Consider the following 13,616-nt stretch of genomic DNA (forward strand, 5'->3'; position numbering starts at 1 on the left):
AAATTTTCAAGATATGAGGAGAGTGGAAGCCACTTTCGTTAAGTTTTAAGCTATGGCCTACTTATAGGCTCACATTTGTTAGACTTATATTAAAACAAATTTACAAAGGCATACATAAAACATGTTAAAGTTAAGAAGATGTCATTTTTATAAACAGAATAAGAAATGACTACAAAATAGTTTCCATAAAAACATTTTCATATTGAAATATTTAACCCATAGCTTCCCATCCCACTGCTTAATTTTAAGAATCTTGATGATAATTCAGAGAAAATCAAATTAAATTTTTAAAGAAATTTTAAAGGGAAGGCAAAAATATTTCTGATTTTACACAAAAATAAATCCTTGTCTAAGGAATCTAAAAGTTATAATTAAGCATAAGTTTGTTAGTTCTAAGTATAGGTAACCTTTTTTACCCTCCCGCAAATGAAAACACAAAGCCCTCATACGTTTTAGCTATTTACTACTTAGGCCTAGGATATTCCGAACGTTGGACTTGGGTGGCTAAGACTAACTGGGCTTACTGGACTATTGGGACTCCTCAACAGCTGTGGCACTTGACCAGGCCCACCTCGTCGCAATTCATGCACTTGAGGGCCACGAACTCGGCCGTAAAGTGGTTGCGGTGCACGGACTTCTTGGATCCGTTGCAGGAGGGGCAGGGCAGCAGCCGGTAGCCGCCGCAGGTCTGGCAGGTGAAGGTACTGGCCATGGACTTGTAGGGCTTGAGCAGCTGCCTCAGCTCGCCGGACTCGTTCAGCCGCTCCACGGTCTCGGCGTCTCCGATGTGCTGACCCTCGACGTACAGCTGGGGAACACGCACGTGGCCACTCTGCATCCGCTGACGCATCTCCGCCTGGTACTCCACGCTCATGAAGACATCCGCGCTCTTCGAACTTCACCAGCAGGGTGCGCAGGATCTGCTTCACGTTGGCACATTTCGTGTAGGTCTCCCGGATGATGCCCATGCTGGTAGTGTACAGCACCACCTTTCCCAGGTCTTTCTCCTTGAAATTCTGTGGGGCGAGAGAAACGGGAAAAACAGATCAGAGATTAGTTCGAGTTCTGGTTTGGCAGTGGCTGAAAAGCAGGCCACCGAAAACTGGAAATTGGCGCGCCATTCGCCACAGAGCGCGGATTTCGAAGTCTGTCATGGTCAGGCAAGAATAGCAATGCCAAATTGGGTCTCTACCGGCTGAGGATGAAGGCCAACCGCAGACAAAGGCGACGCGGAAGCCTCTATGCAGGCGTAACAGTGAATCAATAGAGATTTCAGCATTCGAAAAACAACATTTTGTTCGGTTGACTTTGCTTTAAAAATAGTCGATCAATGCATGTGAATTCTTTTATGATGTTTGGAGAATACATATTTTTTCAAATTGTTGTTAATAGAGAAAATCGGCCTCTTGGAACAAAAAAGAGGTAACATTTTAGTTTATTTATATTGCAGGTTAAGAAAATATTTATACAAGTTATGACGCAATGCAAGGAAATATTCTTTCTTCCAAACAACTTCTTTACAAGTCTATTTTCGAGTTAAATGTGATATACGAGTACTTTAATCAACTATAAGACACTGTTAATATCAGACGGGGAAGAGCTAAGTTTTCCCATTTGTCTGACTTTTAGATCAACTTCCATTATAGTGTTCTTATAACTTAGATAATCATGGTGTTTGTGGAATATTTAAAGCACAGTTAATGATAAAATTTGGAAATAGATTTGTTTGTGTGTTACCTAAATGTGAAGTCAGCACTTTTAACTAGAATCAGGTCTTGGCGATAAACACACAAGGGGAGTTGGAATTCGGGAGATAAAAACTGGTTGGAAATTGCATCTCGATCTGCGGCTGGTGGAATACCTCTAGCTCTCTCTCTACCAGGCTTTGGGTTCATTAGCTCGGAGCTTGGAGCTGGGAGTCACGTAACCAGCCAACTCTACATGTCACTCAAAATCCTATTAATCAATACAATTAAGCAATAATAGGAAAACTGCTAGGCAATCGACGTTGCCACCAGCCACCAGAGTCACAATGGAAACCTGGAATGCTTTCCCGACAATTTATGATGTCTTATTTTGTAAGCCCGAACCGGTTCGCAGCTGGGGATCGCTCAATTCATTTGACAATTAACATTTCCGTTAGTTGGCCAACTTTGGTGGCGTCTGCTTTGGCTAATGAACCAGCCGAACCGAACAAATCCGATCTGATCCCGGTTCCCCCACCTGCGCTGCACAGTCTGGTATCAATGAACCGTGGAGATGCATTTTGTACACGAAAAGAAAAGGTGGCCATCTATCTTAAATAGCACTTTGAAAAGGTGTTGATTGTGATACAAAAGGTGAAATATTTTCTTGATTTATTTATGGCTCTCTTTTGTTTATGATTTTTATGGATAATTATTGTTCCATCCATAGAAAAATTCCATTCAAATCTGAAGTAATAGTAATATTGTCGTCGATTTTTATAAAAACATTATTAAGTTAAAAGGTTATTAATGCGTAAAATAAAAAATAAAGTTCATGAAAAGTGGAATTACTACCAAATACATACATAAATGCTTTAAAGAACAAGCCAAAAGATCTAAGTTTTTCAAAAGTTTATAATGCAATATGACATTATGTAAGATTTTAATTACTACTATTAAAAACACAAGCGAAACTGAGATGGTTTTAAATTGAAAACACAGCTCAAGCTGACTCTTTTCATTACCAAAAGCATAAACTTAAATGGAAAATAGGCTTGCAGTGTGGAAATGTTTACATAAAAATTAGCGATTGATTAGATATTCTCCGTGTAGGCTCTTGGAACCGGTGAGACGAGAATTTGCATGGCAATGGAAATGCAGAAAATTAATAAGCTTAGCGGAGGCAGGGAAATGGAAATGGAAATGGAAAATGCAGAGATACCGATATAGAGACAGGGAGACAACATTCCGAAGAGATGCAGCTGCAAGTGCCGTTGTCAACGATAAACGACAAAAGCGAGAAAAATATTTCACGACAAAACTGAGGAAAAAGTTCAAAGCCACGCAGCACGAACCAAATCGACAATAAACAAGCTGGCTGGCTGGCTGGCAAGCAAACAAACAACAAGCGAGCTGCGGTCAAATGGAAAGTCAACTCCAGCTCTAAGTGAACGTTGTCGAGCTGTTTTTCCAATTCAATTCCAACGATTGTCTTCTGGCGAAAAGAAAAGCCCCAAGGCGGGCTAATAAACCACCAAGTGATGGTGCTGGAGCTGGTGTTGGCGGTTACCGCCATCCGTCAGTGGTTCAATGTCAGGTCGAGCTGATAATTTGCATTGCCGAAAACATAAACACAGCGGCAATTAACAATTACCACACGTGATTTGCACGGTTGACCTCAGCGCGACTTTTGTCACAGCAGCAGCAGCAGCAACATCAACGAGAGCAACAGCAGCAGCAGCAACATCTACTACAGCAACATCTATGGCTCAGCAGCAACTGCTACATATAAGTGGACAAAAGAGAAAGCAGGTCACTTGTATGGCCAAGAGCCAGCAGTAGAGTGATTGGCAATCGAAGAGTTGGGCAACAGCAACATCGAGATGGAGGCTAATGCCGAGCCAGCAGATATGGCTGATGCTTCTCGAAGGTGACAAAGTGAGTTGTGACTTTTCCAAACCGAACTGGACTTAACTCAACTGAAATGAGCTGAACTGGTGATTTGTGGCCTGCACCTCCAATTTGTGGCCAATCGGCCATCGAAAATTCGGTGAGCAGTTTAATTATGGCTTGCAGCAATGCGCTGTAAAAGGGCCATAATAAAGAGCCATATGAAACAATGCCGGTCCGCCTTTTCACTTTCGATTTTTAGTGCTCTGCATTCCGACGGATGCATTGTAATTAGCATCATCTCACTTTCCTCATTGTGGCTCTCGGCTCTTGAATGCTTCCTCCTCCTCAAAACCCTCATTTGCATGCGAGCCGCTATAAAGCCATAAAGCATTTCTATTCAGTTAGCATCCACTTAAGTTGTGCTGATCCGCCGTTGTTTCTAGTCCGGCGAGCCAGCTATCATTCCATCAATTCATCAGGTTCAGAAAGTGAAAAGCAAGAGAGTCGCAGCTCGAGACGCAAAACAAAACAATTAATGTGATCTAAAATCTGCTCATTAAATTAGATAAAGGGAAATCTCGAAGCGGGCCAACTAATAAAAGTTAAAAAGCATAAAAAACAGTATCATACCCCATCCAGAAGATATGTATCTGTGTATCTGAATATGGAGCAGAAAAGATTTCTACTCATGTCATGGTTGACAAAGGCAAAACGGGAGAAAAGCGCTTAAACAGCCGGAAAAACGATTGAGCGATAATCCATCACATGGCGACAGGTTTTCGATCTTAAATGGCGTTTGCTGTGTGGAAAGACTCGAAATCAATCACAACTATTTCGAAACCCTAATATGAGCTGCGATTTGGGAAGGGGAATTCCTAATGGCGGCAATTCAGATAATTTGCGACTTGAAAATAAGCAATTTGTTTGATTTCTGATAAAGACTTTGAAGACGTAACCAAAATGCTAGAAACCTCCGCAAGCCTTTGATCATAAATCAGCATTAAATATCACTATCAAAGTATAATAATAAATAAGTGCTGGTGATTTGGCGTGTTATTCAATGCAAACTTATGGAGTCTTGGGATCATATTACGTTACTAGAAACTAGAAAGCTTTTCAATCACAATCCTAAATCAGCACACGGACATTCCCCAGATTTATCAGATGATTCGATAAACACATTTGCTAATTTATTAGAAAACACTTCGAAGGTGGAATTCTTAATGCCACTCTTTCAAATATCAACATTAAATCAAGAGGCCAACGATTTATCAATAGTTTTCAAAAAAGACACTGCCAATAGATAGACTTTCAAGCTAAGATATTGATTTAAAACACTAGAAAGCTGCTCATAAATCAACGAAGAGGTATTGATTTATCAAGCGAATTAATTAAGATCGCTTTATGCAAAACTAGTTCCGAGAACACGCCTCGGAAAAAGAAACCATTACAGACCCCGCTTTTACGATGACAATTCCACTCAGCCCCGTTGTCTCCGTGGAATTAGCTGTTCTTTTTATTTGTTTTCCAGATCCCCAACTGCCCGACATTAACTGCGATTAGTCGTGTCAATCCCGCACCCAGACCACATGCCTCTGCCAAGTGGGAATTGGGAACTGGGAACTATAAACTTGGAGCTGGGAAAAGCGAGAAACAAACCCGAATTTGCCGAGGCGATATCTGGCTATCTGGGCAAGTTGTAAACGCGCGCTAAGCGCATACAAAACGACAGCGACGGAGACAAAATAAGCCACTTAACGGTTTCCATTATAATTGAAGAAGAAACCGGCGAAGACGCTGAAAGCGCAGCTGGTTCCTCGGACAGAGGGGCCTTCGAGGGGAACACCACTGGCAGTTCATTAGATTACAGGCAATACGAAACACGAAATGTGAAAGATATTGAAAAGCCGCAGCCACACATCAGCCGCCTCAATTGTTGGCCAGCACTTTCTCCATTTCAGCCAGCTGAAAGGCTGAGCACCCGAGCTGCTGAAATGCTGAAATACTGAGATGCAGACAATTGGCAAGATGCTCGTACCGAGCCAATTGCATAATTTGGGCGGGCAGGTGACTCAACGCCACTGGAGGCCTCTGCCGACGCCCAGCAGCGTGGGAACTGACTAGCCATCGATAACTGAATATTCATATCGGTACTCATAACCACAGCTGCGGTCAAAAGTATGGTGAAGCATTCCGAAATGCATGATGTTTTTAAAATTAGGTATAATTTGTAGCTTCCCGGATTTGTTTAATCTAAACTAAGATGCTAAGACCCCTAACTACAACTTTAAAACTAATTTTGGTTGACTTCTTTAAAGTGCTTTATTGTTGCCTTTCTAGTTTTTTAAATCGAGTCATTAATATTTAGGCCGCAATATATTACAACTGTTTACTAAATAATTGTGAATAATAAATGCATCAAAAATCTGAAATACTTTTCGACTGCTAATGGCTAATTTACCAACCTCTTAAGCATTCAAAATTATTTAAATTAGGCAGTTAACCCGAGGTGTAAATTATAAACGCACGATTTCTGTGTCTCAATAAAGTGCAATGTGCAACGATTGCATGGAAATAAGTTCAAGACACTAATTATTAAAACCGGTAAAAGGAGTCAGCAACTGATTGGCAATGCCTCTGGACGGACCTGAGCAGTATTTCAACGTAATTATCCATCCCATCCCATCATGAACCCGGTACTCACCTTGGCATTGGGCTGCTGCTGGAGCTGCAAGAACGTGGCTATTCCATTGCGCACACGGTTCTTGACGCCCCGCACCGTTCCCTTGGCGGATCGGATGGTGGACTGAGTGGAACTGGCCCCACATCGCACATCCCGATAGCCGGCGAAGAGGTCTTGCTGCTCCGTTAAGATCCCGCTCTCGGATCTCCCCTCCGATCCCGCTCCCCTTGAACTGTCCGCCTCGTCGCCATTTCTCGAGAAGCCGCTGAAGTTCTCGTGCTCGTTAATGTGAAAGCTGTAGTATTGGTCGTCTGCATACTTGTAGTTGATGTTGCTGCGGTGTCCGCTGATGTTGTTGCTGGCGGGCAGAGATTGCGAGGTGGCATCGATGCTGTCCAGCGTCTCTTCACCGGTTTGCACAAAGTTTGCCCGCTCCACGGCGGCCCGCAACTCCTCAATTTTCTCCTCGCTCAGCGATTCGCGAGCCAGGCGGAATGGACCGGGTTTCTCCGGGATCTGCTCTGGGATCTGATTCTTTTCCTCATCTTCTGGCTGTGAGAATGTCACCACGTACTCGGTTCCCCTGCGATCTCTTATGTCCCTAAGGAGACTATCCGGTAGCAGGGCTCCCAGAACCCTTAAGGATTTCTGACGCTGCCGCTGACCACTAGGCTGGGATGCCGACTGCCTCACGTACTCCGTGCTGCTCCCGTGCATAGAGTCACTGCCCAGGGAAGAGGGACCACTCTCCTCACTGTCATCCGGTTTGGTGGGCACACCAGTGCTCTCCAGGTCACTGCCATTGCCACTGTCCGCGGTTTCACAGTGGGCCGAGTATTGCTGATACTGATCCATGAAGCAGCCGCCCGCGTTTCCGCCCTTACTCACAGGGGGCGTGGCCAGTACCATACTGGTAATTAACTATTTAACTAACTAAAGTTTCTTGTAGAGTAAACCGACTTTCGGCTGGCACTGACTCGAATTTAAGAGCTGCGTTTTGGCCCAGGAAAATGCAAGCGTTCAATGACTCTGAAGGCCGTTGCACCCGAGACGTCGCATGTCTTTATGCTTCAGATCTCGTCGTTAGACTGGCCCGACTTTTTCTGGCCAAGATGGTTAGCCAAAGCTGCGATCGCTTCAACTCTACTTCGCTCTCTCTCCGCTCTCTGGGCCAACTCATTCAGCGCTCTTCTCACGATTCAGCAACTCCGCGGTGGCTTTCTTTCGGGCCAGATTGCACCTTCGCCGCGCGTTATTAGATTTTGTAATTTTAGCACCCGTTGCCGGGGCTCAAATTGTTTGTCATTAGCCGCAGAAGAAGTTTCTTGCCGCCTCGCGAAATTAGCAATTGGCCTACAGAGCCGGGGAGCAGCTGCTGCCAAAGTTGGCATGACGCCTGCGCGTGACTGTGACGCGATGCCAACTGGGAAATGTGGCAGGCCCGATCGCTTGGCCAGATTAGAGATCCGAGATCGGAGAACCGTAAGAACACAAATTAGCGGAGAATCCAGCAGCGCCTGCTGTTCCGCAGCGGTTATTAAATAATATTTCAATTATGGGTCTCAGCATTGGTGGAACTTGACCTACTTGACCCACATTTTTGGTTAGCGGTGGTTGGCTAATTGCTTGAGGCAGCAATATTTGGGAATCTATAAATAACAGAATGTTACCAGCCATTACCATAATTACGATGATTAGCATACTAGTAACAGTGGGGTAGTGTTAGTTATTTGGAAGTTTAAAAATTATTATTTTCAGTTAAGAGTTAATAATGTAATGCCGATAAAGAAAGTTCGTAATTTCTTAAATGCTTTTAGTTCATTCGTCATCTTAAACTGGTTACATTTAGAGTCAAGCCCACCTGAAGAATCTTCAGTTAACAACATAAATTTATAAAACTAAACACAAGACCAACGATTATAGGCACCCATACTATAAACAAGCGATTATTTAAGCGACTCCATAATAGCCCACGGTATACTCGACTATCTGGACACGAGGTGCGTGACAATTTTCAGCATTTTTTCTTGAATGACTCGTCATCATTGGCAGCAGCTTATCCCAACCATCTTGGACAACTTCCTGCCCAGATAGCATAAGTTACTATAGTTCATTCATTCGTCAGCTTGGCATGAGTTGGCCAAAAGCTCTGCTGTGATTCTGTGCATTTTCCACACACACCACTTTATTTATATTTATGGCTGAGGATGAGCACATTATCGGCTTAGAGCGAGCGGAAAAGATACTAACTACAAAGCTGTCGCGCACACAATCTATGCAAATGCCAACTTGGGGCTTATCTCGCGGCTTTTCCAAAATCGCCCGAATATCACGTAGCCGCAGAGTCTGCACTCCGTACTTTGTGAGCATCTAATTGACGCGTCGGGTGGCGCTATCAATAGACCGAATCCGGGCAATCGAGCCATCTATCGGGCTGTGACAAATTTCGCAGAACACCGATGCCAAGCGTGTTTATCGCGCAATGTGATGTCTGCAGAATTTCGGCTCCGATAATATCATCAACTATGCATCAGACTTCAACGCGTGCCACTGGGGGGAATATAAAAGCCGCGGACGCATCTCGAATTGCATTGAGTTTCGGAACTGTCTCAGAACTGCAAGAACATGGCTGGGCGAATCGTGATTGCTCTCTGTTTTGGAATATTCTTACACGTACTGCTGGCATCAGCTGCCCAGGATCGGATGAACTTGCCATGCTCCGATGACGATACTCCAGCATGCGCCCAGAGCCGGGACAGTGGAATGTACTTTTTGTTTGCCAATGAATGCGACCTGCGAAAGGCCCAGCAGGGTAATCTTCTCAATGGTCCTCTATGTGAGTATTAAGTATACCATAAATTGTATTGATAAATTACTAAACGATTCACATTTCCACTTTAATTTGATCTTCTTAGAGAAATTGATAGATTTCAAATACTTTAAACTGAGATTATTAAGAAAGACGAACTTAACACAAACATTTAATTTCAACAAAGAATTCCTAAAATTATCTATTTTACTAACCGTTTTCTTATAATTCCGATACAGATGATGTGACTCTCCGCTTTTGCTTTCCCAACTGCGAGTTTGATTGTGGCTCGGGAAAGCAGCCAGTTTGTGGAACCAGATCGAGGGGTGGAGAACGCAAGACCTTCGCAAGTCGCTGCGAGATGATGAGAAACGCTTGCCTCACCCGATCGGATTGGATGGTCCACCGGTGGGGAGTGTGTCCCAAGGCAAACACAGTTATCCAGAGCAGTCAAAAGCCACCCGTGCTGGTGCCTTGCACCAGGATCTATCGTCCAGTATGCGCCTTGTATGCGGGGGTCAAGTCCACCTTCTCCAATGAGTGCTTAGTTCACGCGGAGAACATCAAGACTCAGAGAAGTGAGTACTCTTAAATCTTAAATACAATTTTAAAAGAAAAGAAAAGTGCGACTATTAAGTCTATTATGTGTGATATTTAAATCTCTTATCACTTCCGAAAAGATTAACCATAATTTTCAATCTTTTTTCCGGTGCACAGATTGGCGCATAGTTTCCCAGGGCCTTTGTGGAGAGGACAGCACCAAGATGAAACACAGTCGCAAACAGAAGCCAAAGGCCAAGCCCAAATTGGATGCGGAGCGCACGAAGCGGAGCCAGAAGAGCAGAAGGTTGTCCACTCAGGCGGAAGACTTCCAGATACCAGAGGACGCCGTCGAGATCTACGCCCCCTCGACTTTTCACACGCAGTTCATCAGCCATACGGGCGCCATGGAGAAGAGCTACTCTCTGCCCGCCAGGAAGCCCTATGCTGTAGTTGGCCCCAAATCGAAAGTGCGACGAATCCCCGTGAAATCGTGCGTTTTCGGCAATGAACCCGTTTGCGGTAGCTTTGAGGGCCAAACCCGCACCTTTTCCAATGTCTGTGAGCTGATGGAGTACAGTCAAAAAGTCGGAAATGGTAAGTCTTACTTTGGGATTGTTGAAATACCAATAAGAGCTAAGAAACCAATAGATTTCCTCTTTATCAAATTAAATTTGCAGCACTTGGGAAAAGTTTTTTCAAATCATTTTCTTAGTACCCGCTTTATGATATTTTGCTGATATGATAAACCTATAAACTATATAATTATAAGTCATACCCTATTAACAACCTCAATCTCTGCAGCATGGACCATTTCCCACGACGGAGCTTGTCGTCGATGTGACAAGCCGTGCCCCTCAGTGTATCAGCCCGTTTGTGCCACTCGCAACGGCATTTATCACACGATCATCAACGAATGCTATCTGGAAAGAGTGAGCTGCAAGGATCCCAACAGGCAGTAAGATTTAATTTCATCTAATTGAATTTAAATACAAAAATTAATATAAACTATCTTCCAGTTTGGAAGTTGTCCCATAAGGGAGAGTGCCCTAAGTCAAGCAAGGAAATGTCCAAAAGACCTTCCACCGAGAGAAGTCGCCCAAGGATTTCGGTGCCTCGAGTTCTGTATGGCATTGGTAGAAAGAACTTCACTGCACCACAACTAAGCATAAGAAAATTATTGGTCAACACCACAACCACTAGGGCTCCAACCACACCATACAAGCCACGTCAGCTGCAAAAGAAATCTTTCAAGGCCACTTCCCCCTCCCTGGAACCTAACAATCGTAAAATACGCAAGATAGAGCTGCCCTCGTTAGGACTCGCTGGATCAAGTGGCTCCAATCATGTAAGCAGTGATGAAGATGCCTCTTGGTCCTCGAACGACAATTGGCTGGTGCGGAAAACTCTTGATAATGTCAACGGCTTCTTTGGCAAAAAGCCAACAACCTTCAAGAAGACGAAAAGCGAGAAATATCCTTATTACTACTGGACTGTCGCTCCAAGGGATGCCAACACTCTAACCACCTCCACGAGTACAACAACAACGCCACCACCCAAGATGGCATCCATTCTGAGCATGGCATCCACGGAACTTTTAAACTTGGATATTGGAAACGCTGCCAGTGCTTTTGAAGATCCTGAACAGGAATTGCTGTTTCTGCTGACCAACAAAGAGGGCTCTACTTCGACGTCAACCACCCCTGTTCCAAGCACAACTGCACCGCCCAGCACCACAGATCCGTCGACTACTGAATTACCCACCAGTGTGGATACGGCTTCCTCCTCAGCGGAAACGGCAAGTGAATACTCTACCACTGACTCCGAGGAGGCGACTGAGGAGCCAACCACCAGTATTGACTCAAGCACCACAACTGCACCACCATCTTCGACCACAGAGGCCGAGGAGTTAAACAGCCAAACCACCGGCAGCGAGTCGACGACCACCGTGGCCTCTAACGAGTTGCCAACAACCACGTTAAACGCGGACTACGCGGCGGATGAGTCATTTTCCGAGTCCAGTGGCCAGACCTCCATCTACGGACTCGACAAAAACTCCTTGATAATGCGATTGTTACGAGCTAGAAGTAACCAAAATGTTCTCATTTAGTTAGGAAATCTCTGTTAAATTTGTAAGTTGTTAATTATATACACTAAAGATTAAATTTTATTTAAGTTTATCAGTATAAGCTCTGAGAGTTGGCTATATTTACGGCAAATAAAAAAACTATATTTTAGAAGGTATATGTGTTTGTTAATTTTTTGATAATAATTGTAAAAACTCATGCTGTTTATTTATTTACCAGTGACTGTTAATCTGTTAATTTACGAATGAAAATATAACTCGTTGTCGGTGTTGCCAGACCATCAGTCAATGGTTCATTTAACATAACTTACGTTTTACATGTATTCGACATGAAGACTTTAGCGCTCTCTTTTGTGAGCTATTATAAAAGGTATTACCTGTCAACGCTTGGATGAATGCTTATAGTTCCAAAAATGAAATAGGTAGGTGGCTTTTGGAGTCATAAAAAAAAGAAGATAGGAATTCAATCGTCAAAAGTATCAGATACCCGTTACTGCACTAACCATTTCTAAATAAATAATTTAAGCTGTAAAACAAACAAACCAGGCATGGCCGGATGAGTAAATTGGCATTTCTAAAATTCGTGTTCCTAACCCTAATTTTCTAGCTCTTATAGTTCCCGAGATTTTCGCATATTTCGCTTTCCGTGTGTTGTGGGCGTTAGAGTGGGCGTGGCTAGATAGAAAAAAAACCATTACCGAGATATCAGCTTTTCTGCAAAAATTGAAAACCGTCTTTCGAACTTGGTGGCGTGAGGACTTCGTTATTAATAATGATAAGATATATATATATACTTTATAGGGTCGGCAACGCTTTCTTCTACCTGTTACATACTTTTCATCGAATCTAATAAATCCACCATGTATAGTTGTGCCCCCTGTGTTCAGACTAACAAACCCCAACAGATAAAATCACAAAAACGTTTAATTACTATATCGGGTTAATATTATATGTGCAATGTGCATATAGCGCCCCGCTTTAGATTCGACGTACGTTCTGTTACGGTTTCCGCTCTCGCTCCCGTGATCCCACGCATCGTCAAAAAGTGAGAGAGCGATCAGATGATCGAACCGAGCTTTTCGCGTACTGGGGCAAGCTGTAAACTTAACATGCCCTTTTACTCTACGAGGTCTGTATATTGATCAAGATCTAGAAATAAAACTGAAGTTAGAAGATAAGTAATATTCAGTAGTTCTCCTATAAGATTAGCTAGTAGGAACAGGAGAAGTTTCCCGTACCCCCATTTGAAAAGTACTAGACAGATTTAAATCTGTAAAAGAATTCGTAAATATTTGCAACACCTTTTATGAACTGTTGAAAAATAATAGCAAATTTTCGTTAGAAAAAAGTTAGATATATTTTTGTTTAAGATTAAGAAAAATTTGGTTACGCCAGGATAATTAAGATTGTCTTATGAAATGAATACATTATAATTACATACCTAAGATCTACGGTTTCCGAAATTCCTTGTAAATGCCGATTTAATTAAATTTGTTAGTTAGTTTTTTGAACGGTGTATATTCAAATATGCTCTTTTTGAAAGAAATTTATTTAAAATCACCTAAGCACCGGTCTTTCTAGATTGAGCATTTAATCATGTAAGATGCAAAACGATGCAAAGAAGAACCGGTATTTTACAAGTGGAAAATATCTTTTGAGATAAAATGACTGATGAACGATGATAAAAAAATATTTGAAAAGTAGACTAACGACTATAAGAAAAGAGTTTCGGTGAGAAAAAGTGGTCGTTATTGAATTGATATTAATATAATATTTAGCAATAGGTAAAAGTCACTCTCTTCGACCCTCTACTAGGAAAGTTTGAAGCTAATTTCATTGTTTACAGCGTGCAACATGTTCGAAACAACTGCATTAGTCAATATACCCAAATTAGTGGGGGAGGACCGCTATTTTTCGAAT

The 13,616-nt window shown here is 42.8% G+C and overlaps 2 protein-coding genes across 2 annotated transcripts; one reads left to right on the forward strand and one right to left on the reverse strand.

The window, feature by feature from the left end:
* Positions 1–448: 448 nt before the first annotated feature.
* Positions 449–7,340, reverse strand: LOC108115405 (glutaredoxin domain-containing cysteine-rich protein CG31559). The gene is given in 3 exon segments (XM_017226843.2): positions 449–883; positions 885–1,016; positions 6,283–7,340. Coding segments are annotated over 3 exon segments (1,362 nt in total). The 5' UTR covers positions 7,171–7,340; the 3' UTR covers positions 449–541.
* A 1,546-nt stretch (positions 7,341–8,886) lies between these two features.
* LOC108115269 lies at positions 8,887–11,854 on the forward strand. The gene is made up of 5 exons (XM_041817769.1): positions 8,887–9,097; positions 9,310–9,648; positions 9,788–10,207; positions 10,415–10,564; positions 10,627–11,854. The coding sequence occupies exons 1-5, from the start codon at positions 8,887–8,889 to the stop codon at positions 11,718–11,720; spliced, it is 2,214 nt and encodes a 737-aa protein (XP_041673703.1). The 3' UTR covers positions 11,721–11,854.
* Positions 11,855–13,616: the final 1,762 nt, after the last annotated feature.

Source organism: Drosophila eugracilis, unplaced genomic scaffold, assembly GCF_018153835.1.
Source record: "Drosophila eugracilis isolate 14026-0451.02 unplaced genomic scaffold, ASM1815383v1 contig_1897, whole genome shotgun sequence".
In the NCBI taxonomy this organism is placed as follows: Eukaryota; Metazoa; Arthropoda; class Insecta; order Diptera; family Drosophilidae; genus Drosophila; species Drosophila eugracilis.

Bases quoted from the DNA above. Each gene is read 5' to 3' on its own strand.
- LOC108115269 (XM_041817769.1), top strand. From the start codon at position 8,887: ATGGCTGGGCGAATCGTGATTGCTCTCTGTTTTGGAATATTCTTACAC. The intron at 9,649-9,787 runs GTGAGTACTCTT...TCCGGTGCACAG, and splicing joins GAACATCAAGACTCAGAGAA to ATTGGCGCATAGTTTCCCAG. The intron at 10,565-10,626 runs GGCAGTAAGATT...TAAACTATCTTC, and splicing joins GAGCTGCAAGGATCCCAACA to CAGTTTGGAAGTTGTCCCAT.